This window comes from Struthio camelus, chromosome 5 (assembly GCF_040807025.1).
Source record: "Struthio camelus isolate bStrCam1 chromosome 5, bStrCam1.hap1, whole genome shotgun sequence".
NCBI classification, from domain to species: Eukaryota; Metazoa; Chordata; class Aves; order Struthioniformes; family Struthionidae; genus Struthio; species Struthio camelus.
Window position 1 is genome coordinate 69533552 of NC_090946.1, and position 26721 is coordinate 69560272.

The window sequence follows — 26721 nt, forward strand, 5'->3', positions numbered from 1 at the left end:
GGAAATTCAGCGACTCTCAGTCTTGTCACACAGAAACAGTACTGTGGATGTTACAAGGAAACTTGCTTTGCCCTTACAGATTCTCCTTGGAGGACAAATAACTTCGGTGTTCAGGGCTGTCAAGTTGGCCCATTTTTCAAGAACAATACATGCTTAATATTAAATAAAATGCAAAGTGTTTAAGTTCAATTATCTAATTCTGCTGGTGTTTGAATCTGTGCATAAGTAATGGTGATTCATTTGGGAAATCAACATTCCTCACACATGCAAGATTTTATTCCCTATCCTCATGCAGATTTTAAATACCTTTCTGAAGAACTAAAGAAGAATCTCAGAGGGCTACAGATCTGTTTCACTCAAATTCGAGCTAAACTGCTCAAAAGCATAAGTTGTGATGGTCAGCATTACCAATTTTCTTATGTCTGAACAGGAGTTAATTGGAAAATGATTGTCTTGTTCTTCCAAAACTGGGAAGCTCCAAAACATTTATATTCTGCATGGAACAAACTCAGAAATCTTAAAATAAATAACTAAAAATAGACACGAGAACAGTTTGCAGCACAGTGATTAGAAGGCTCACTTGCAACATAGGTGACTGAGGTTCAAAAGTCTAATCTGTGTATGACCAACTTGGTATAATAAAGTAGTCCCAGTTCAGATACATAAATATTATTTGGAGGGAGGCCCCCAAGTCCAGGTGCACTATGTTTCAGGTTAGCTTCTTGACTACAATGCTATCATCTCTTCTGATATTACTTTCCGTGGCTTTGACCAGTTCTTCCATGCTGGATTTGTAAAGCCTCTGCTTTCCTGTGTTGAATATTTCTCCTGCAGTTGCAGCGGAGCAAGCGAATGGACACCAATGACTGCAGTCCAGCAGTCTTTACACGGGTTGCTTTCACTGCTGCACTGACGACAAGGCTGTAGTTCACACCACCTCACTTAAATCTGCTATAACTGGCAGCAAAGGATAAACTAGAATAGTTTGTAATTAGTAATTTTCATTTGCTCCTAAGGAAAGTGAAGCCCTTGTGTAATTGTGACATGTATGGCTTGCTTAAAAATCCACAATTTTTTCAGTACTAACTGGAGATATTCTCTTTTTAAACACTAACTGAATCTCAAAGCTTGTCGTTTTTCAGGATAGCAACCACTGCCTCTAACACTTACACTAGATAGCATTCAGTTGCCCAGCTTTTATTTGCCATTTAAGAAATGATGACATCTTGCTTTCCTCCACTACCTTGCTTAATCTTTGCTGATGAAAATTGGTCCCAGGTGCAACTGTTAAGGCTTTCTAGCATGAGTGACCAAGGCAGAAGTCAAATACCTTCTGGTTTCCAACTGTTCCAGTACTGAATGTACAATACTTTCTGGACAATGCAAACACTGACTACCAACTTGATTGTTTTTGTAACCTGTCTGGTCCAGTTCATGCTGCTGCCCAATTTAATAAAAGTAATTTAATTTTTAAGTGAAGTTTGCCCTCTAGGTACACTGAAAATAAAGATAAATTGTTAATGACTAAAGACAGTCCACATAAGGCAAAAATTACATTTTGTTAGAAATACATGATTACCATATACAACCTAATATATGCCAGCAAACAAAACAGCTTATTTAAGCACATCTCAAAGCCTGTTATAAATAATTCAGGAATGTTTCATACTCAGCAATAGGTTACCAAAAACGCGCACACATAGGTGTTTTGGTTTCTGCCTAGTACCACAGGAGGGGCACTTTGGCAGCAAGATGAGAAATTTGTTTTTCTTCTTTCCACTAAACAAAGTCATAAAGATATTTTACTTTATTAGTAAAGCTCGAGTTTATATTTTTTACACTAACTTTATAGCAACCATTCAGTTAGTTTTGAGATATGTTGAATACTTCAGTGAACCTAAGGAAAAAATACCCCCAAAATTCCATTTCTTAAAATAAAAGCAAGCACAAATATATATATATATATATATATATATATATTTTTTTTTTTTTTTTAAATGAAAAATCCTCCACATGGTTTCCAAACCTGCTGAATTCATTAAGAAATAGATGGAGATACCAGAGAAATGCTAAGGAAACTTTTCTAACCATGAGTCACCAATCTACATGCTGGACATAGTGAAGCATGCAGTGTGCTCAGAGAAGAATCCATATTAGAAACTATTAAATACAGTTTCTATGCCATATTAAATATAGATGGTAATTATGTGAAAGTCATGTGATCATATCTGAATTACACATTCAGAAAGGATCAGTTAAAAACCTTCCAGGAAAATGGGATCAGATGCTGCTGTGTCAGATGTATTTGGTAGAGCAATGTTTTGTCTAAACACTCCTACTTGGCACAGAGTACGAGAAATAATGAGGACTGAATTTCAGTCCACAGAACTAGAAAAGAGCAGTGGATTATGGGAGCATCTTTGGTGTGTCAGGCAAACACTTGGGTTTTACAATGCTTAGGGAATGATAGCTGTTTCATAATTTCTTCACTTCTCTTTCTACAAAATTAGGGTGATACAGCTGGAAGTAGCAGCTATAAAATACTGTTTCTAAACACGTAAACTAGAGAAGAACAGTTTGTGTAACCTAAGCCTCCCAGCGTACCATTGAAATGCGCAAGTTTTATCACTCTGTGGTCATTCTTCCCTAAAGACAAATGAGCTTCAAGTATGCAGCTACTGTTGAGCTGCATAGATTTGCTGTACATATGGTCTTTTTAACAGTGTCCAAAGGAAGGAATACTTATTTTAGCCAAGATCCTAAAACATAATTCAAATTCTCCTACCTCTAGCAGAAAGGCTCTCATTTCTTCAGCGTACTCATGACAGCGCCTTAGCTAAGGGTTGTATTTATATACTTCACAATCATTTTTTCAGGAAGTGGAGAATGTCACCTGAGTTTGTACATTTAACTTCATCAACAGGGCTATAAGGACATAGCTTTACAGTATAAAGCCAAAAAAGTTACAGGTTGGTAGGGAAACGATTCATCAGCAGCTAGGTTCATGCAAAATTCAAAAGGTTTTTTTTTTTTCCCCCCCTTCATTTTGTTTTTGGAGAACAGTCCGAGAAATCCAAGTGATGTCTTTCTTACATGAATACTTCATATAGCTAACTAAACAGAAGCAAGATTTGGCATTTAGCCTGGGATTAGTGTGAACAGCCTCTTAACCAAACATTATGAAAAAAGTTAACTTTAAAATGCTTTGAAAGGTCTGTTTTCATGACAGATGGTAATAAGGGCTCGTCAGTGCCAATTTTTTTCATTTCCACCTCAATTTTCAAAAGCTTAAGTTTTAGGTTAGTGTTTCTGAGAAACCATTACATGCGTAGAGGAAAAATGCAAATTACAAAATTAGATTACTCACTATTTTTATTGTGTGCAACATATTTTTCTAAGCAACTAACATACGAAGAGTAAGAATTTGACCTTGCTTAATGGACCACATTCCCTGTCTGCTTAATAACTCTCCTTCTCTTCCTCCCCCCCACCCCCAGCTACACTTCCTTTAATCTTTATCTGTACACCCGGACAGTTATTCCTCTCCACACCCACCCACCCCAAAAGATACAACAGTCATTAGCAGGTAGGGATTTCGTTTGTATAATACACTCACCATGGAAGACATTGTAGAACTATATTTTATTCAAGAAAACCCATATATTCTGCCCTGTGGTGACCACAGGCTTTGCTAAGCCATAGATATCAGCAAATACTGGAACAGAATACAGTGTATCAGATTCAATCAAAGCATTTAAATTCTGGTTTACAGTTAAAATTTTCAGGGAAGGCTAGCTTCAAAAATTCGTTATAGTATCTACTACAATGTTGTGCAATGTAACTGGCAGAAACAGAAGAATATTGGTCCTACAAAAAACTGAAAAGTAATGACTTTTTTATGACATTTAAACTGTCAAGACAATAATTCATAACATTCTACCAAAGGCAGCATATAGTTACAAAAATACTGGTCCAGCATCTTGTTAAGTGGTGAAGCAATGTCCAAGGTGCAACGGCAACATGCCACTCTCAGTGAAATATTTTTTAAAAAACTATTTTTTCTATTTTCCCCACACTGATACTAACTGAACACCAAAACTGGTATGACAATCTGAAAATTACTACTTGTTATGTGTATTGCACCAAAGATTTATGCAAAAACACATCTTCCAAGTTGCAGCAAAAAAGAAGCAAAATCTAGTAAAAGTGAATAGGCCAAAAGACATTTTACTGCAACTGATCTTGGAACAACAGGTTGCAACATTTACTGGACTTTAACCAATTGTCCAAGCTTGTCTCATCTTTCCGTTATCTTGAACTTTAGGATACAAAAGTAAAAGATAAAGTCCTTAATTTTGAGAAGAGAATTAAATCACTCTCCATTCACCCCCAAAATTAAAATATTCCATCCTCCTCTCCTCCCAGTACCCAGGTAATTTCAAAGTCAAGCTTTGGAATTACCCTTGTTCTGTTACTGCACTGTTCTAGGATTGTATTGTTTCAATTTAGAAGTTAAAACATACAGTGGGAGGGCGACCAAAATTGTTGGGAGACAGTAGACCTGTTTAATTTGTGCAGGCATCCCAAGAAACGTGCATCAGACTGAGACACAATCTAAATGGCAAACCATACTGCAGACTTGGCTTTGGTCTGGACTTAGACCAAGAATACATTAGCCTAACTGCCGTTTTCTTCAAGAAAACGGTATCACTTAGTATCTTAACCAAAAGATGAAGCTGAGTAAGATTAGGTAACTGCTGTCACATTCAATGTTACATCCAACAACACAGAAATGAAGGAGTAGCAGACAAAAATATTAATCATATTTTCCTTTTAATAATGGTTTAGTCAAAAGTGTAGCCTTGAAAAACCCTAGCTAATTGTGAAAACCTGAAGAAGCTGGGAAGCAACCTCACTTTGAACAGTACACTTTAAAGCTGCGGCTTGGCCTATCTGCTTTCAAACTCTCCAGTAGTACTGCCAACCTTGTAAACAAAAGGTACCGCCTGGAAATAAAAAAAAGTCAGCCTTTAAAAGTTGGTGAATGGTGTACTGTAGCAGCCTAACTCTGACTGAAGAAGAAAGATGAGATATTTTCATACAGTAAACAAAAGACAAAGTAAACTGAAATCCTCAGAAATCACTTTGAGTGTATACAATTTGGATTCTCATCAACACTTAAAAACTACAGAACATAAGGTTGCCACCTTACCTTTTTCTGGACTGGCATACCTGATTTTAAACAGGTTTTCCTCCAGTCTCCCAAGTTTCTGATCCTCTTATCCAGTTTTCTGCTGTACTATTCTCTCACCTTCATGCTGAATACCGAGTCAGTCCTGCCTTCTGCTTTTCTTGGCAGGAGGCAGAGCAAGCTCTTAATTTCGGTAGTCAGAGTGACAGAACAACAAAAGCACAGCAGATAGAAGAGCTTAATTCTTCCCCAGGAAGAAAAAACATTTGGTTCAACAAAGGGCTGCAAAATCTTCCAAAGGCACCTCTTTCCCCAGTTTTTGCCTGAAAGCAAGATGGCAATCTTAATTGAAAAGGGATGCTAAATCTTTTAAATAACTTAAAAATTCATTGTCATATAAAGCAGCAAAAACATTTTCCTCTGCAGAAAGAGAAATGTTAACAAAGAAACACACCAACATAAATGCACTGTTCATAAACTTCAGCTAATTTAATTTCACAAGAAAGTCAAACTTTAAGACTATTCTTTAACCTCATCAGTGCTGTCTGAAGAAGATTCTTTGGCGTCTTCAGTCTCTCTGTTACTTTCCTCTTGATTTAGATTTTCACATTCTGATTTGGTCCCATTAAATAGAGAGTTTTCACCATTTACAAATCCATTCTCTGTGACTTCTGCATCAATAGCTTCATCAATCTTTAAGTCCCCTTGCTCTTCTGCATCTTCCAGGTTTCTCAAGACAATAGGCAGTCTAGAATCTGGCACAGTGTTCTCCAACAAGGCAATATTGCTCTCTTCATATTTAGGAATGGGAGCTCCATCTGCCATTTGTTTGGTATAGTATTCTCGGCTAGCAGCTGCACTCTTTACTGCTTTCTCCAAGATCTCTTTTTCACCTAAGCGCAATTTGATAGCCATTATCGCATGAGAAGAAAGGTCATGGGTCTCCAAAAAGGACTTATCATCCTAGCAGGAAAGAAAGAGAAAGTTTCATTACAAACAACGAGTACAACAAAAAGAGCTCTCTATGCTTCAAGAATAAGGGACACTAGTTCCACCAGTTGATCCAAATGGACATATTTGAGGGCACTGGCATGGAGTCCCAGTGAAATTTATCAAAAATTCATGAAGAGGCCAAAATTTCTCCACATATATCAGCTTGCATAACAGGCAAAGTCAGGAGACTTTACAAACACAGGAAACTCATAGGTTCACTTATAATACGCTTGCAGTATTTTCAGTTTGGAAAATACAACTAGTAGACAACAAGTTGAAACTGACTCCACATTTCACTTGCAGAGAAAAAACAAGTAGCCTCTACTTGGAGAATCAAAGAAAAAAAATACATTAACAAAATTACATTAGCAGAATTGCGGTTTTTTGCAATCTTATTTGCCTTAGATAATGCAAATAAGTCTCTAGACTTTAAAAAGTGCAAAATGAGTTATGTACTAACACTAAGATGAAAGTTTGTAAAGAGAGGATGAGGGACAAAGAATCTTTTCCTACAGTGATGATGCAAAATATTTTAGAAATTTAAATTTCATGTAACAATAAATTTACCTCTACTGTTGTTTTATAGGTTTTCAAAAGAAGGGATGCCCTGGCTTCTAGGAACGTCCAAAGTTTAATTTCGTTGTCCCAGCTAACAGGAAACTCGGAGTTCCCCAGAGTGAAGATTTTGTCAATGGCATGCTCGCCTATCAAGTGCTCCTTCAGCTCTTCTGCAAGAAGTAAAAAAAATGATGTCATCACTCACTTTGTCAGTTGACAAACTGCAGAAAGCTTTATTTCAATAACATAGTTTTAAATTGCTAAGGAAAAAGCTCTCCTCAAAAAATAATAATCAAATGAGGAGAATGCTAGGAATAGCCAGCTCAAAGTGGTATCTGGAAGTCTTGAGGTTAGCAGAGAAGGGATCTTCAGCTCCATTCCGACATAAAGTCCCAAATATTCCAGCCTCTCACGCACAACATAACTCTATGACAATGAGATAGATTGTCTCACATGATAATTGATAAACAAAACAAAGGGAGTAATTTTTTTAGAGTTCAGTGAACTTTTCAATAAAAAAAAAAATGAAACAGCAGGGAAATTATGCAAATACCAGTGGATTTATTTTTCCTATTATTTCAGTAGTCCTTCTCAGCAGCAGAAACTACCTACCGTTGGTCCAAAAAAGACATCCAAACAAACCTCGTACAGAGCAGAAAATGTTTTTAACTGGCCCCTTGACACTACACAAATTCCATTAATCTTTTAATCACCACATTCCTCTCCCGCAAAGCGGCTATAACAAACTTAAAGTAAAACATATCAAACAGCAGAATTGTAACTGAAGTCTACAGTTTAAATTGCTACATGTTTAAATTTTACTTGTTCATGAAAGGATTACTGGAGCAAGAGTCTTCCCACTAGTGGAATAACCATTACACAGAGTTTCTCAATAAACAGTTACTTATGGAGCATTTAAGACACGGAGCATTAAGACAGAACAAAATCACATTTCAGAGAAATGTCCGCTAGCTATGTTTTCTTCTCCAAGAGAAAATTCACCCCCTCACAAGCATCCTAAAAATTTCTTCACTAGAATTCTTAATAGAATCTAAAAAACATATAACAGAATCCAGTGAAGTCAAACACTAAATAGGGTAGGTTCTTTTGATTAAACGAAGCAAACAGAGCACGTATAACAACTTGAAAACCCACTATAATTTTCCTACTGGTCTCAAAATCCACATCATTTGCACACCATCCCTAACTGAAAGGGATTTCTCTTGTTGTCATGAAAACCTATCCTATCTGTACTTTCCATAACTGCACCTAATCAGCTATCCTATCTGTAACTTCCATAACTGCATCTAATCAGCATGCAGTTATTATAAGCATTTAATCAAAAGTTTCACATGCACAGATTAAGTTAGTATTTAATAACCGCACATAGATTTTTCCTGGTACAACCACTAACATGTAAAAAACACTATAAGGACCATTTGCAAATACATAAATTGACTTTAGATGAGGAATTACCAAAATGTTTTAAATATTCAACTTTGAAGTGTTTCTTTCATATTTCCGCTACAAGATAGAATATTCCAGTTCCATACCTGAATGATTCCGGTAGTAATGGCTAACATGCTATAATTTTAAGTGTGTAATAAACCCCTAGGTCTCATACGATCTTGCATTGTGAACCATTTTTAAACCTAAGAACTAAAGATCAAGCTCTCGAGCTCATTTATTTACAACACTCAGGCAGATTAAAAAAAAAAAAAAAAGCGCATCACCTCATGCTTTAGGAGGAGGAGTTCCAAGAAGACTATGTTCTAAAATATTCCCTCAAACCACACAGCTACACATAGGGTTCTCACTAGCAAGCTAACTTATAGATAGCCTTTTAACTCTCCCGACCCAAAATACTTCTTTTCTGATGCTCTAGTTTAATGTTTTATGTAAATGTCTTTCACTTTCCTGCTTAGGAAAAAAAAAAAGAAAAAGAAAAAAGGAAAAGGAAAAATGAACAGAAAGCATAAAATAGATTATAAAACATCTTACCTTCGCTCATACAAAACACTCGAAGGAAAGCCAGAAGCTGAGCAGAAATCGGAGGCTCAGTGGAGTGCAAGGCAAAAACACTAGAACTAACAAATAAAACAATCAAACAATAACTGTACATGCAAGTTCCACTGTGGGAGTTTTGAACTCATTTCAATATAACTGACCTTAAAAAGCATACCAAAAAAATGCAATGTTACAAAAGTTACTTTTAAAAAATTAGGTTGCACAAATTTAAACTGAAGAAAGATTCTCTAATCTGTATTTGAAAAGAATAATTCTCTCTCCACAATACTACACTTAAAATGATTTTTATATGGATTTCATAAATAGATTCATGGAAATGCAATGTTTCACATCTGCTGCTCCTAACAGTGCCCTCTGTACCGAAAAGACTAAAGGCAAATGCTGTGGGTCACATACTGAGTGTTGTAGAATGTCTGTAAGCAACAGGAAAGAAAGAAAAACCACGGATTGCTTCACATTAATCCTTGCTTCACTTTTGTTCAAACCGTTATTAAAGCAAAGATTTTTTTCCCCTCTATATGGTCCAAATTAGATGATAGTATAGCACACAATTTTTGCAAATATTATTGCAATGACTTTAACTTGCTACACAAACAGGAGAAATATTAAACCTGAGAAAACTATCATAGAAGAGCTTTATATATGCTCTACTGGACACTATATACTTGGAAATGTTTGAAAAAGCCCAGCTCATTGTGTTTTACTTACGTTGGGATACCAGCACGAGCTAAGACCTCTGCCTTCATAGCATACAGCCTGTCACTTTTACTCACGCCAAGCTTTATTTTCACTCTGTCATGTGAATTATTATCAAAGAAAAAACCACTGTGGATCACAAATTCAGCGTTTGACCGAGTGCCATAAAAAATGTAAATCTAGAAGGATGAAAAGAGAAGTGAAGGGACAGGAAAAAAGCTTAAGATCAACTCATAAATCTGACATAATTTGCAAGTTATTTCCTGAAAGAGTTACTATTCTGTAGCAAAGTATAAGGTATACTTGATTACATAAAGAAACATACTTTGTTTTCTGGTATTGATTCAAATATAGTAAGGCAATAAAACTTTAGAGGCAGATGTAAACATATTCATATAACTGAGACAGACTTCGAAAGCAGAGAAGAGGTTCTTAGTCTATACTTTACAACAAAAATGCTTTCCTTTCTCTCACTCTCACAAAATACTAGTATTTGCAAATAAGCTCTCAAAGATCCTATGCCTTCAAAGACCAACAAAAAATCTGAGACAATGAGGGCCCATTACAGGTATTGGTGTTTCTGAGGTAATTTTTCCCCCGCATGTCTACCCAAGAACATAACTGACACTGCTGCTGGATCAACTTTGCTTTGGTTATAAAGGTAACCTCCAGGCATGAACATACCAAAACATGTCACGCAAAGAACTGATCTGTGTTCAGCCAGTATTGATTTTTATGTTATTCTCTGAACTCTTTATCTAAAGCAAAGACATTACTTTATTACTGTATTACAAGATAATACATTCCTAAATATTACCTGCAAAAAGTGTTTAACTGAAAATGAATAAAAAGCAGGCAATTCAGTGAACAGCAGAACAACCAAAGTCTAGTTTCCTACAGGTGCTTTTGCAGCCGACTGATTTTGGTACCTAAAGTGCAAAATTTTGGTACCTAAAGTGCAAAATTTAATTGCAGTTTTTCCTTTGTTACCTCTCACAAATGGTGGTGGGAGAGCACCCAATTAGGATCTGTCTTCTATAACCAGCCACTGATTTTCAAAAAAATTGTGGGTCGTTAATAATCTTTCTTTGATAGCTAATCCAGTGATATATTTAGTTGGGGGGGGGGGGGGGGGGGAACATCAGAAGAGACAAAAGGCATGTCAACAGCGTTAGAGTGTTCACACAGTTTTTCCACTACGGGTTCGGCTGCGTGAAGCACATGGGACAACAGGTCGTAGGGATAGTTGTCGTCTTTTCTCCTACGAAGAGGACATTTTCTCTTTTGTTTCATAATGGAATTATCAGTAATGGAACTGTAAAAAACAGTTACAGAATTCCCACCAATGCTCTGGATACCTTTAAGCTTCCATTCCCGTCTAGCGGACAGGGGAAAGCACAGCTAAACAACATAAGTGATGCTTTTAATTTCTTCTTTCTAAATTTTAGATTAGAAATATATACTCTAAGCACTGAATGCTTAAACATTATATTAAAATATAGTAAATGTTACATTTTAACACACTACTGCAATGAATGAGTGACCTGTATGTTAAGTTTGCTAGCCACTCTCCTCCTCTGACAAAGCCCTTCCCCAAAACGCTGAGGAAAACCGCAGGAAATAAAATGTCAGTGCAGATCTCCATTTGATTACAGGACATGCTACACAATCAGAAAAACACGCGGTTCAGGAGTTCTTTTTCTGAACAGGTTTTAAACTACTGTGATATATCTCATATTATAGTATAAATCATTATCATGCGAAAATACAGTAGTCCCTTACACTGTAAGGCTGATCACAACAAAGCAAATTAAGCAGAATGAGAAGTTGCTTAGTTCACGGCCAGCGTTTGATAGACTGTGTGGATGTCTGCTGCCTCAAATTCCTTAGCAGTAAAAGCATGTACTCTTTCTACTGAAACTGTAAGGAATAACGTCTTCGCAGTCTATTGAAAGACACAGGCACTATGCAATTAAAACATCTTAATGTCGTCAATAATTCACAGTTAAAGTTTGTATTGTATAGAAATTTAAAAACACGCTAATAAATAACAAATTAAGCAAAACCCCTAAAAAAATTGAAATAGAGGAATCCTCTATAACTTAAATGAAGAGAGCAGCCAGAAAAGCTATACAACATATCTACTGCCAGCTGTGGAAAATCAGAAATTAGATCACTTGTGGAAAAACCGTGGACCCCTTTTAACTCATCATACTGGCATTGGAAAAACAGCAAATATTTGACTACCATAACAAATTATAGGAACAACACACGCCAAAAAAAAAAAAAATACTATCACTATGAACCACAGCATAGCAATGGATAATATACCTCTGGAAAGCCACAGTTAAGAAAAAATTGTCAAACACATCTCCGTTCAGAAAGGAGGTAACGAAACGTAAGAAAAATGAAAATCAAAAGATTATAAAATGTGAAACTGGCAAAATAATACATTTAAGGGAATAACTCAGAGACTGAGTTATAAAACATCTGAGGATGTTTCATAGATGGAATCTTTTTTTGGCCATGCTGACTACTACAATCGCACGAGCAGTACAAAAAACGGAGTGCTACTACAATGAGGGTTTAAGCTGGCTGCTGACATATAGCACTGGAACACTCCTATCAGAGACTTCCTACGGTCCTGGAACCACTACCTTCAATGCATCATTTGACAGATTTAGTTTGGACATTCATTTTCATTTCTTAGCAGCTGTAAACAGAATATTGGAATCTGAACTGTTCCGTGCATCTTTGAAAGGCCCTACACTGCACAACACAGACTTTGGTACTTTCTGTTTGAGAATGAAGAGATGTATTCTTTTTCGAACACGTACGCACAAGCAAGGAAGTATATTTTTAGGCACCTTCTCATTTTCGCTAAGCGCAGGAATGAAACATAGGTAAAACGACTGACAAGTCTATTGGTTAATATCTCTTTGCTTCTTATTAGTCTTTATTTAACAAATGACAAAACTATTAAGAAAGATTCTACAAACTGCTACAAACTGAGATCTCAAAACTAAAATATATTCATCTTTTTTCCTTGGGACATACGCCTTCTATTAACCTTATCTAGAATACAAAATTCAGTACCTCTATATGTGCATCCACCAGTGATTAAATATTCAAATAGTTCCCTAGAATAGGAGGAATCAAAACTCTCCTAACATTGATGTCTGCCAAAGGACGGAAAACATTTTATTCTGAAAATCGTGCATTTATTTAATTTGGTAGCATTTTCATCAAGAATTACACAAGTACAATAAAATTCAAATGCAACAGGGCTTTACCCACACCACCATGCTCTTACACTTTTTGTGCAAGTCTTAGTTGCAGATTAGCAAAACTCTGTTACAGCTATCAGAATGTTTGACGTTAGCTATCTAATGGACAAATACTCGTAGGGGCACACTCACTACCTTTTTATCAAGGTAGCCTATTACTTGCAAACGCAGTCTTACAAAACTTAATTACAAAGCAATTATGTTCACGCTACCTGTTCTCCAGCCTTGAAATCCTGAAGCGCTACACATTCACACCGGTCATCTTCTAAGTTGTAGCCTGTAGTGATCTATCCAAGGAAAAAATAAAGTACCTTCAGCATATTATATTTCTCTCCTCCTCACTGACAAACTGTCGTCCTTACTGGAAATAGATATTAACAATAGCAAATGTATACGTTACTTTCTCTGCCCAATATAATATGGTTGATATTGAATGTTTTAAGATTCCTAAGTAATCCCTTCTTAGCTAAGAACACTAAAAGCGCCGCATTAGAGAAATCTAAGGGAGGAAATTATCCACCTGAAGTAAATGGAAGGCTCTGAGGAAAGCACCCTCCAAAGATCACGGCCAGTCCTATGCTAAACTCAGCAGCTTCCTATAAAGTTCTTCAGTTTTAAGTCACACTCAGGAGACCCATGGAAGCAATGCACTGAGAGTTTTGTATTCTCTGTTTTATCCTTCAACTATCAGCCCATTTTTGATCTCTCTCAACGAAAAAGGATAAGGTAACAATGGATCTTTGCAGGATACCATCTTCAGAGAATTGTAAGTCACTTGTAAATAATAACTTTAGATAAAGTTAAGTAATACTCTTAAATTACTAAAAGAATTTTTTTCCAGTAGGACTAGGCAATGGAAGAGGACAAAGATTTCTCCACAAACCTGTACCTACTTCTCTTAAAAAACAAACAAACAAACAAAACACACCCCACAAAACTCTTAAGTGTTCACATTAACAAGTAAATCCACCCTAAAAAAAATAATACTTTCTAAAGTGACAAACAGCATGTCCTTGAAAAATATTACGAAAGATACAGATACAGCTAAAAGATGGGGCATAAGCCCTAGGGAAAGCCAAAGATTCTCTCTCAACCTTTGTAAAAGAAAGCGTATTTGTTTGCAAGCTGACTCGCATTTGAGCTTAGGTATACCGTGACTCTCGTCCTGGATGTACTTTATCCAAACAGAACTCCATAGGTTACTTTGAGAGCTTGGTTGACGGTTTACATATTAATAGTTTTACTCTGCTTGCATAATCAAATATGTATTTGTAAGGCAAAACAATGCTTTCAAAGTGACCACAGGGAACTTGTCTCAGGCGAAGCAAATCCAAAATGGCAGCCACAAGCTAGGACAGTTAGGCCCTAAGGGACACTTACATAACTGCACTGTATGTGGCTGCCACCACTTAAGATTTGTTAAAAGGATTTGTGGTACACTGAGATCAGGAGAGAATACTACAGCCATGCAGTGTGGCCTGTTGCAAAACACTGACAGTAGTCTTAACGCAGAAATCCCTGTACATTCCCTATCCTGGGCTGAATAATCTCTAATTAAAACCTACTCTTTAGAAGGTTATCTAACCCTGAATTACAGGTTTCAAGTGCTAGAGAATTTACTCTCATCATTACAAATGTACCTTCCAAGTTCAAATACAGTCACCTTCTGAAAAATTGTATTTTCCACTCAAAAAAGGGAACTCTTGACAGCACTTAACCCATCCTGTAATTTTCTTAGTGCATAAACTCAGTGAAATATTTTCAACTTGAAAACTCCATTCAAGTCTTTTGAAAGGATTGTAAAACAGGAGAATTTCAAAGATCGGAGGAATTCTGGTAATATCTTAATATCTATTAAGAGAAGAATTCTGTAAGCTTAAGCATGTTTCACTAGACTACTGTTTTGGGGGGGGATTGTTTTTTGCCCCCACTTTTTTTTTTTTTTTTTTTTTTTTTTTTTAAAACAGCAGCACGTTTAATGGGCTATCCTATAAAGCATAATGGAGTGCTATACTTCTATTTCCTGTTTCTTTTAACAGTAGCCAGGTTAGAGAATTAACAGGGAGTTACTTCTTTTCCCACATGATAGCTGACAAATTGCAACCTTTCAGTTTTATTTCTGAAGCAGACCAATATATGAACTCCAACCTGGGTATAAAGCATGCAATAGTCTACTCGGTCAGTGATTAAAGATAGACCCAGCCCAATAGGCAGAATGTAGTTCATTCAAAGCTCTGGCAGAACTGGTAATCAACCTCTGACTGTCAAAATGCAATCCCACTAAAGAATAACAATGAGAAATGCATGAAGACAACCATTTTGATATAGTTCTTAGAGGCAGGCTGATCTAATTAATAGTGTCAGAAGCAAGAAAAAGCTGGGTGGACCTAGCTCCAGTTAAAACCCAAAGAGCATTTTATTATCTAGCTTGTGGAAAAGGCCCTGTGGAATAGAGCAAGAACAGGCATACATAATAGCTGACTGACTCAAGAAGCACTTCAGTGCTGCCTCTGGAATAGTCTAGGCAGTGGCATATACAATGCCGTCTTCCATTTTTTACCTTCATGTAATGAAGAACTACTCACTTGATGTACTTTAAAGGTGCAATCTATAATTACAGCAGAATCCACTCTCATCCCACTCTACAATAATATAGATTACAACACAGGCAATTTAGTTCTCTTAGTAGATTTTTCCTATTTCTACTAATACTAGTAAACTAACACTCAATAAAAACTATTTAGTAGCTTTTCTTGGTCCATTATCGATATTATAGCTCTCTGTCCCTCCTGAATCTATAAGTTGAAACTAGTTTCTGTAGAAATATGAAACAAACGGGTAAAGTCTGTATACACATACAAATTATTTAGGCTTTTCTCCCTCCTTCTTTAGGATACGCTTAAGCATAAAAAGTGCCTACAGCCCTGATAGACTACTGCACTAGCAGGTTTGGCTCCAGAGGTATGGCTGGCTCCATACCAAACCCACTGTTAAGAAATATAATAAAAAATAAAAATTACTTCATCAATTTAAATACAAGTTTGAATGATTAAAATAACATAAGTAGCCCATATAAAAAGAACAGCTAGTTGTTTTTTCCCCTCCCAGGACCTTAATTTTCTTCCTCTTTTCCTTTAATCCCAACTTTGAAGGCATTTATTAAAAGTTGTCTAATGAATACAGGCAAGTCTCTGCAAAAGCATCTGAAAGCGATGTCCAACAGGAAAAGGATGCAGGAAGTACTGATGCTTGCAGGTGAGACATATTACAAAAAAATGCATTTCTGAAGCTTAAGCAATTTTCTTTACATCAGAGACTCTCATCTAAATGCTGCTAATAAATCAAAGTTATCATATTATTTAACAAACAGTGAAAGGCAAGAATCACTATTAGAGAATAACATATAATCACCTTTTAGAAACCCCCAAATATATGCAACTTTTCAGCCTAGCCTATCACACTGTATTTGGTATAAGACATGGTAACAATAAGTCAGCTAAATGTCAAGTCAGAAACAACTTTATTTTACAATTTTTTCCCCATTTAAAGTAATCTTTTCTTATACAAACAATACTAACGCTTACTGCCATCCTAACACTCAGGTTAGTTCTACCACAAAAGAACCAGATTATTTGAATAGCATCGTCATATTTACTGTTATGAATAATCCTTCCTACTAGAAATATAATTTGAGGGTATGATTCCTGAAGCGTACATGAGGCTGGCAATCTGCTGTACACCACTGACAAACTATCCTCTTACGACTTTCCACTTCCTCAGTTCAACATTAACCAGACTGTTAATGAAATCAAGACCTCATCCTCTGAACTAGCTCACATAAGCCAAAATGTCAGCAGGTCTGACTTTCTATATACATATGTCACCTTTTAAATGTTTAATATGCCCTAAAGTAGTATTTTTGCATTTTGTTTCTTTGATGTAGTAACAGATGTACTGTTTTTGTTGAACTAGGCTTTGTTCTTGTCCTTGCTGTCTCCATAACAAGGCTCTTTGGGCATGGTTAGGAGAATAGGCAGTATTTCTTAGTTGCAAATTTCTAATCAATTTCCCTAGTGGTAGGTACAAAAGGCAACCTCCATCATTGTCTGCTTTCATATTCTCAGTATAAATCTATCTAGTCTTGCAAAATCCTTGTCAGCCCCACCAGAAACAAAACTCTATGTCAGAAGATCAGAAATATTCAGACTTGGCTGGGAAAAGAAAAAAAGTCTTGTGTAATTAAAAATTTTTGAAGTTACATACTCTTAAGAGTATATGAGGTAGAGCCACATGCAAAGTTTGCAATCACTTCTAGAAGTTTTCACTAGACGAAGAAAGATCGCACTGAAAAGTTACCGTAAGATATTTAAAAAACTGACATATCTTTAAGATGTTAGTTTTTTAAGGCCACTTGGGAAGATAAAATACGAAATGAAAAGTGTTATTAAACTGCTCTAAGGCAGTTGAAAGGTTTAATACTTAAGCCCTCAAGTCTCTCAGCAACAATGAAGAAATCCTTACCAGTCCATTAGTATGATTACACATGTCCCATAAAGGTATCAGAGCCAACGTAACTCGAGAACCATCTTCTGTTGGAATCTGGTTCTGTCGTGTCATAACAGAAGAAACTGCCCATCTACCAAAAAAAAAAAATTAAACCATTAAAAATATACTGATATTCAAAACATCAATATAGGATTACTTGTAGTCCAACCTGAAGCAACCTTTTAGACCAAAAGTTTCCAAATTTAGTTTTCTTCAATATCACAGAATACTGACGGCAACAGCAGTAGCAGGTCTCATCACCTGCAGGAGAAGGTGCAGCTGCTGGGTTTCCAAGACACACACATAGTATATTGGATTCCCAATCAGGACTGCAACACCAAACCTCTTCTGCACTCTTTGCAGAAGAACCTCATCTTCATACCTTCCATACCTTGACCAGGACCCACTGCCATGTTTTTTGCTTCCCCAATCACGTACTGTACACACACCTCTCATCATATATCCCAAAACTGGGGTCAGCTAATCCTGCAGGCTTCAAAGGGGTTCACAACCAATGCTTGGCAGCAGTAGGTCTCATCTGCGTGCAGACTTTCGTAAGAGCCAGGAGGCATTTTTCCCCTAGCTCCCTAAGAGCTTACATATAACATGAATTGGAAACCAGTGTCATCACCTGACACAGGTGTGATACCTTGGTAAGCATTCCTCTTCAGTTTGGGGACCTTTGATTTAGATTAGTCTTGTTAAACTTTCTACTTAGCAGAATACAGAAAGGGGAAAAAATAATAACCCAAAACATTCAGCTATCCAGTTTAAAATATGAAACAAGTAAAAGATAGTTTAGGATAGACATCACTCAAAACCTTTCTAGGCCAGGTCAAGCAAACGAAACACCGGCTACCTATTCAAAAAGGCTTCTGAAAAGCTGAAGATTTCAGTATTTTCGAAACATTCCTGAAATTCCAGCTTTATTTTAATTAAGACAAAAATGAATATGAAATGCTACAAAGATATATTCTTAAAGTTTCACTATATTCTTGCTTTAACACAAATAACTTTTTTTGAAGGGGGGGGAAAAAAAAGAAAAAGAAAAAGGACACTACCAGGAGAAAGTCAAGGTAACTTTAATTCCCACAGAATTCACTACTAACGAGTACCTGAAATACAAAATTAGATTTTCAGAAGGATTCTAGATTGCTTAGAAAGATCATCAACTTCAGATCTAGTTAATTTCAAAAAAACAAGTTAAAATTGTGGATTATTCTGATATATAAACACTATTTGAAGTGCAAGAGTAATATGTTTATTTTTTATTGTCACTTTATCTGCAAAATTTCAGCCAACTACACAGGAAAGTTAGCATGTTTCTCTGTGACATTACAGGTGAAGGTGGTATGCTTTAGAAATCCAATTTTGAGAGATTGACCCAGAAGTAAACTGGGCTAAAACATCCCTGTAAGAGCTCACGAATGCCTTTTATTCATGCCATTTTACTCATCTAACAGAATTAAAGCTCTTACCTTAATTATTCTTACTTTTATCTTAATTATGCCAACCCTTATACCACCTCTAAGTGACACTCTTGCTTCACATGTACAGTCCAAGTTCTCCAGCTCTCCCATCCAACAGCCACGGTAAATATTAGTTTTCACTATTATGTACTGGTAAAGCCTTTTATAAAATAAACAAAAACTAAAAACAAAAAACCCCACAAACTCAAACCTCCTGCACTGTCTACTGAATTATTTTCTTTAAAAATAACCAATCGCCTTACTAATCTCAGACTGTGTGTGCTAATTGGCTAAATTAACTGGTCATAAATACTACTCCTTTGTAACTATTAAAATCCGCATATTTATTTCACTTTCTTTTTCATTAAGAAAGTATATCAGAATCAAATTGTACATTTAAATTTTTAATAACAATAGGGCTCTCCCACCACTGAAGGGGTTTCAGGGCCCTGCAGCTCACTTAAAAACAAAAAAATTTATATATACATACATATATATATATACACACACACATATATATATATTAAAACACAAGACAGACCAACCTGTAGTCATCATAAGTGAAAGAATCCTTTAAGGGCAGTTTGCTGGCATTAGGATGGGTCTGGGAAATGGAAGTTTCAGAAAAAGGTGAAAAGAGAAAGAAAACAGAAATCAGTCAGCAGAATTTCATTATTTAGCTGCCTAACAGATCCTAACAAGAGCCAAATGAAGCAGGAGGCGTCCAGCCGCGCTACAGAGGGATCATCATGCTATTATGCTCTCATACATCACTGTCAACTTAATTTGTTGTGCCCAGCAGCCGCCATAAATCTGTTTCTTCATATTTCAAGACTAGAAACCACAGACACCATACAAAAATAACAAAAGTTAAGGTGGACTGAGTAGGAGAAGGTAGAACTTTTCGGGGGGGGGGGGGGGGGGGGAGAAACCAAACAGTAAGCGCACGTTAGGCTTTACCAACTTTTACAATTCCCTCTTCTCTGAAATATCAGTAACATGTTACAAATGCTAGATAAATGTATTCAAAATTTTCACTTCTTCCCTTATACCTCTAAAGGCTTTATCCATAGCAGTTACACTACGCTTCAGACAGAAAATAGACTAAAATATATAAGCAATGTTGGGGACAAACATAGCTTAGATAATATCTGTATTAACGCAACTATATATGCGCTAATCTCAAAGCCAGATAATTCCATTTTAGAAGGCATATTATAGCTGATGTTAACAAGCAAAACATTTAGTTTTTACAAAGGTTTTGGGAAACGATAGCATCTATTACTTTTCTGATAAATTAACTTATTAAAAGTTTCAAAAATACAGGTAGTTTTAAGCCCAGGCTGTCACGCCTTCTAGAGGTTAGAACTTTGTCCCAATTCACAAATGGAAAGGTATAATAGCATAAATTTTAATCTTCAGTTTCAATCAAGCCTCACAGAGAAACTGAAGTAAATGATAAAAAGGTTATTTCTAAAGATACAAGTGATGTTTTGCTTAGCTCTATCTTTGCAACACTCCATGTGCATGAAGCTCCATGTAGTATGCAGTTTTTTACTCTTGATGCATTAGCATCACAAGTGCATGGTAATTTATCATTTCTCACTGTAATGTACTTGATGGCACTGTGTGCAGGACAGTAGGGGGATGAGGTAAAAGTGGCTCAAACCGTAAATCAATTAGAAAACAAAAGCTTGTGCTCAGTGAGCAATTTTAGGCAAATTATATATTACAAAAGACTGCCAATTGGGTGTTAGGTCCCAGGTGTCTGCTCTCCCCCATCCCCTCTAGTTAACCCTTTGGATGGACTTCTGAAACATCTATGAAGTTAACAATTTGAGTAACTGCTGCCCCTTGCCTCCTTTTTTCAGGAAGGACTTTACATTTTTATGTGATTTTCATTCACGTTGATGATCATTGACATTGCATAACAAATTTATTTGAGTTTAATGTTAATAGCATATTTTACAAAATTTTTTCTTCCCATAAAACCATTCAAAACAAAACTAGAACTGAAAAATCAAAATAATAAATTTCTGGAGATATCGTCTCTGCAGTAAAGCATTCCAGACTTCAGAAATGAACACAGAATCTTGGCTTTCAACTGGAAATAACAATTCTGTTAAAACAAAACAAAAAAAGCAGCCTAACATTATCCCCTTACGATATTTTAATTTCAATTTTTGTCAGTATTAGTAATCTATTTTAAAGTAGCTTGATACAATAAACTAAGCAGAGAAAGTCCACACTTGTACTGAAACATACAATACTACCAGTTTTACATTAAATGTATTAAATGTACATTTGTCTGTTGCATTTCTATTAATTGTGAAAAGTGGGAATCTCATTCTGCATCCGAAGTTTTTAAAATAGATACACGAACAGAGAAGATGCATTCCTTCAGAAATTGGTTTCTTCAATATTCCATTCCTTTGTAGTCCATGCACTTGATTTTCCTCTTGCTTAGCTTCACTGCTTACAAAACTGCATTTCCCAATGTGTTTCATGTTAGTATTTAAAGACATTGTTTTAGTAAAACTGCACAGATATTTTCAACAACTATCCTACTGATGCTTGTTTCGGCTTCATACATTTCACGCTCACCAGGAGACTGCTCATCAGCGTGGTGCTAATGCCACCTACTGGTGCTGAAGCAGAACACTCGTTGAAAAATCACATGCAAAATCACTCCTATCTGTTTGGAAATCGAAGAGAAATTCCACAGTAGCCAAGCAACCCAACAGCCCTCCAAACGGTCTTTCCCTCCTCCCCCTACTTAGAAAAGCAAGTTTTGAAACACAAAGTTAATTAAAACTAACATCCACTGCAGCAGCCTTCAGATATTATTCCAACATTCTGAAATCCTCATTTTTGATACCTTACCTTCAGTGTAAACAGATATTGCTGTAGTTTAAATGGAGGGTCCTAGTAAGTTTATCACAATATAAAGACCTCAGGTGTGCAAATAGATACCGCTGTGTCTTTTTCCTCTCTGCCTTTCCGCTCTCCTTCCTCTTCCCAAACAAGAGCTTTCAAGAGAACTAATTATTTTGCAAACAGCAGTAATTACCAGGCTTATAATGCACTAAAGGGCATTATAGAGAATACAGAGGGCTCAATAATGCAAAAGACAGTGTCCTTTTACTTCAAAAGCTCTTAGACTAAACACAGTACATACACATAGTCTCGATCACAGCCTACACAGGGAGCATCAGCTAACAATCTCAACCCTAGCTTGGAGTAAATATCTATAAGAAGCAAGAAATTATATACATGCTGTCATTATCCTTTCAGAGAGAACATCAGTATTAAACGTAACTGCATGGGTTTTGTGCTCAAGACATCTCACAACTGCATACTGCAATGACACTAATTGTTCATGTGACATAAGCTCTCCCTCTAATTAGTCCAGACTTGAACATGCAACCCATGTGTAAAGATTCTGAACTCTACTAAATGCTTGGTTAACCCTTCCTCATTGGCAATCCCTACATTTCCCGGGTTTACAATATATCGCTACAGTCCAGACATAACCTATATAAAAACATTAGTAAATTACCATAAAGGACAAAATCTATGGTCTTATATGAGGGACAAGTCAAAATAAAATTGTAGTCTACGAAACTACCATAACATCCCACGATACAATATTCTAGTAGCTATTTTGAAGTTAAGATACTCTAATGTCAGTACATTTGATTATGTTAGATTTCTGACTTGAGCTTTTTAAGTATGTAACTTACAAACCCTATAGATTACAAGAATCTGAAGACACACAAAAAAACCAATATTCTGATTAAAAAAATTGATTTAGTATGCAGCTTCTCTTTATAGTCCCTTGGTAAAAATGGAATCTCCCTAACAAACACTTAATAAAACCTGTCAATATATCTAGAAAGAAAAATGACACAAATGCATTAAGTATTAAATACCCTTGAAAAAAGTCACATATTCCATGAATTTTTGATGTACTATCTTGACATTAATGTAAAACCTTGATATTTATAATTGACAGATATTTAATAAAGTACAGAAGATGACTGCAGCACAGCAAGCAAATTGCTTGGGCTGATCAAAAAGATACAGACGTATTTAAACTAAACAAACATTTAATATGTAAAAAAAAAAAAAAAAATCAGATCTAGCTTTTACAGGTTTATGCAGCTAGGTCTCTACAATAGCTATGAAATGTGACATTATCCAATACATGAACCCTAATTTTAACTTACCAAATCTGTATGCAGTAGTTTCAGAAAGTTGGGAGGGGAAGCTTTAAATAAAAAATGGGAACATGAAAATGCGAATCTATTCATTTAGATGCAGGTCCTGATATTCTACTGAAAGAGTTATTATAAAGAACAAATACCATCTATTTAGTTACCCTTTCTGTGAAAATATTGTCAGAGCTGGCAATCAGGGTGATGACCACTGCAAAAACAAATAGTGGCATACTGAATTTCATTTTCATCCTGATGCTGTTATTCAAGAAGAGGAAAAAAAAAAAAAAAAGCTTCTTCCCTTTCAGCGTTCCAAGCCTTCTTTGAGACATTTGGAGGAGATCTCAAAATAACTAGAAATATTAAAAAGTAGCAGTGATTGCTGCCAGATTGTCTGCAGCCACTGTGGAAAGAGACAGACTGTTATTCTAGTCACCTAAAACACTATCAGACTAGAAGCCAGTTACTCAGTATGGCAACCATAGATAAGGGAGGGGAGAGGGAAAAAGGCTTTTAAACATTTTTCTCCTTTTTGTAAGCAGTAATATCCATGGGTTCACGTCTCATGGAAAACTGCAACTCCTGATGCTCCCAGTGGGGCCTTTGCACTTGTCATTTCTTCACCTTATTTTTGAACGGACATGACAAGATTAATTTTCAAATCTTATAAACTGGATGCTAGAATCTTCCACGTTTGAGGACGCTATTTTTTTTTTTTTTGGTCTGGACAGCGTAAAGGCTTCAATATGGACCGGATGTGTGCCCTTCTAACTGAGGAGTCATCACAACCTTTACTTCTCTATCCATCCTACAAGGGCAGTAACCTCCTGTAAGGGAGTGGGCAGACTGCTGGAGGCAGTAACCCCTTACCCCATTCAATCATGAAATGCCAAAGCTCATCTGTCAGAGCTCCTAATCTCAACAGAGGAATTTCCATCAAAAGGAGCTTAATAATATTGGCTTGTTTAGCAAGTGATGCCCAGTAAAATTCTAATTACTGTAACACGCTACAACATTTGAGTAAAGAGTTAAAAAATTAGACTTTACCGAATGTCACGTTTGTGTTCGTATCTATGATGCCACTAGATGTCTTGTGAAGCACAGATATATTATGATGTGAAGTCATATTGGCCAGCATATTCCTTGGCATCATTTGCCCTTGTATCCCCTGAGTATGTGCCCTTCTATCCCCTAAGTACGAAAAAATTAATTGAATCACTAAATATGACCAAACACATATATATCTTTAAGACAATACCTTTACGTTGAAATAAACTGACCAAGTCACGTATTAGTCCACTGTTACGCATAACCAAAAAAAAATCCTTTCTTAAGCCAGTGTGTTTCACATTTCTGTATTCTAACTCATCATTACACATACGCTTCCCATCACGACAGACACCTGTTTGCTGGTTTCCGCCGTTTGTAGGCACAGAGATAGTTGGGATTCTGTTCTTCTGAACATTTCAAGTGCTCACAAACCCAAGGAAAAGTAGTGGGTAATATTTGCATCAGTATTTCTGAATCAGATTTCAATATTCTCAAAAACCTCTCGTGTACTGCTGAAGTAGAGACACATTCATTTCTATCTCAGAAAATCATCATACCAAGTGTTGAGATTACGCCAAGGCAATCACCCCCGATCCCAGCTCCCAGAACATTAAGAGTACTTGAAACAGTTAAAGCCCAAACCACTCTAAGCTTCCACCTTGCTGACTTTCATTCCTTTGAACACGAAACCCAAGGGTTCGTTCCTTTTGACCAAACAATTTTTTCCTCCCCTTCTTTGCAGATTCTCCCCTCTTTCCAATGCACTCATTAACATGGGAGATTTCGTTATGCGCCTAGTTGGATGCTACTGATGGTTTCAGGCCAACGTGTAGGTGTATGAAAACACAAACATACACCACATACACACTTTCAGGGCCAGAAGCAGGAAGATCTGTCAGCATTTGCTGGTTACTGTCCCTTTCCTAGTTCTGGAAATCCTTTGAAGCAGCAGCCTTGAAGAGAAATTCCTCTCTGCAGAGCTGCTGAGGCTGTAACTGCCCTAAAGCTAAGTAAAATAAAGAATTCAGAATGGAGGATCCTAGTGATCTACAGGGAAACAAGAACTCCCTTCTTCTATTGGACATATGCTGCCTAACCTAAGGAAAAGCCAGCACAGTGTGCAGGACAGGAGAAAAAGTTAAAGATTATTTTACTTTGTAATATAGTTTATAACTACAGGGACATGCTTTGGAATTTTAAAACAGTCTGATTCATTAAAGCTACGAATTATATCCACAAACCTACATCATTATATGATTTTCTAAAAGATCTGAAAGATTATCCTGCTTTACAAAAGCTAACAGAATGAAGCTCAAAACTGAAAAGGTACTACAGGATTGAAACTTTAAATAAACTTAAATAACATTCTTGCTTACTCTTTATGTCAGCAATTTTTATTTATTTTTCACCAATATACACAAAAAAGCACTGTTCCACGCTACTATGGGACTCATATAGCGGAAGCAGTGGGGAATGACTCCTTCTGGTGCAGTGGAATTTAACTGCAGAATCTGTTTTTCTGTATCTTCTACTTGCAAAAATTGTACTTAGCCAATAAGAAAGAAGTGGCACCACAGACCACTCAAGTCATGACATTAGTTGCTAACTCTAGGGTCTGAAGGACTGAGAACCCATACCATTTGCAAATGGGACTTTGCCATTTGGCTGAACGCACAGCAATCATTTCCAACCAATTGCAAACCAGTATTCTGCCTACAATCTCACGGCACCTCTTTTACTAAATGAAGGGAAGACAGTGAGTGACTCTCACATTCCTTTCTCGATCAATCCATTTACAGAATATTTCTTCATTATACAGAATTCAAAACAGGTAACCAGTCTTTCCCAGTTAGGAAGCAACTCAGATATGACTTTTACATTAATAACCAAGCTTCCTACACCTTTTCCTGTCCCTCCACAAAATTATTTAGAACTGAATGCACGCTCACTAACGGCCGAAGGATTGAAAAGGAAGTGCGTGTTGGGCAGAGATTGGACGCGTTTTGCAATAACACAATCCCCCTCCCACGTCCCCTCTCCCCATTCATGTAGCAGAAAAGCACACTAGATACATAGCTCCTTTGCTAAATCAGCTCATGATATACATATAAAGTCCAGTGTTCATGCTGAGCCTTAGACTGACAGATTCAGTCTACAGAACTTTGTTCACACTGGTACAGTAAGACAGCTACAGTAAAGAATTTTCTCACAAAGGTCTATGCCTGCCTATTAGGACATTTAATTTACTCTTTAGGCTCCTCCTGAGGAACAAGGCTTAACTTGCTCATTTTATTCAGTGATGCTTCATGCACAAATTTATCACAAAGCTCCACAATTAATTCAGTGAATCACAGACCACGAATAAAATGCTGTAATGGAAAGTATGAAGTGAACTGCTTTAAAAAGACAGGGACAATATTTCCTATTCACAGCCCCTCCACATCTGAAGAGTTTTCTAACAAGCATTAATATTATGCATTACAGCTACCACTGTTACCTGTGAACTGAATACGCAAACTTACGGATAAAACATACTTGGAGCCACCAAGTTGAAAGCTTGGATCATGACCATCTTACAACTAAAACACAGAACTATATGACTGACACTGAGTACGGGGCACAGTGAGGCCCAAAACCAGACACACTGTGACTATACTGCACATATACCTCCCCTCCCGCCCCCCCCA

At 36.5% G+C, this 26721-nt stretch overlaps 1 protein-coding gene across 5 annotated transcripts in view; it reads right to left on the bottom strand.

Annotated features, from left to right (window-relative positions):
- Nucleotides 1-3623: 3623 nt before the first annotated feature.
- The window catches only part of SETD3 (SET domain containing 3, actin N3(tau)-histidine methyltransferase), a 66415-nt gene continuing 43317 nt past the window's right edge, over nucleotides 3624-26721 (bottom strand). For all 5 annotated transcript variants that reach the window (XM_068946997.1, XM_068946999.1, XM_068946998.1 and 2 more), the window contains 7 exons: nucleotides 19313-19371; nucleotides 17275-17389; nucleotides 12966-13040; nucleotides 9479-9645; nucleotides 8744-8829; nucleotides 6752-6912; nucleotides 3624-6154 (listed from right to left, as the gene is read on the bottom strand). In XM_068946997.1, coding sequence (XP_068803098.1) covers nucleotides 5711-6154; nucleotides 6752-6912; nucleotides 8744-8829; nucleotides 9479-9645; nucleotides 12966-13040; nucleotides 17275-17389; nucleotides 19313-19371 — 1107 coding nt within the window. In that variant the 3' untranslated portion in view covers nucleotides 3624-5710. The remainder of the gene's footprint in view (nucleotides 6155-6751; nucleotides 6913-8743; nucleotides 8830-9478; nucleotides 9646-12965; nucleotides 13041-17274; nucleotides 17390-19312; nucleotides 19372-26721) is intronic.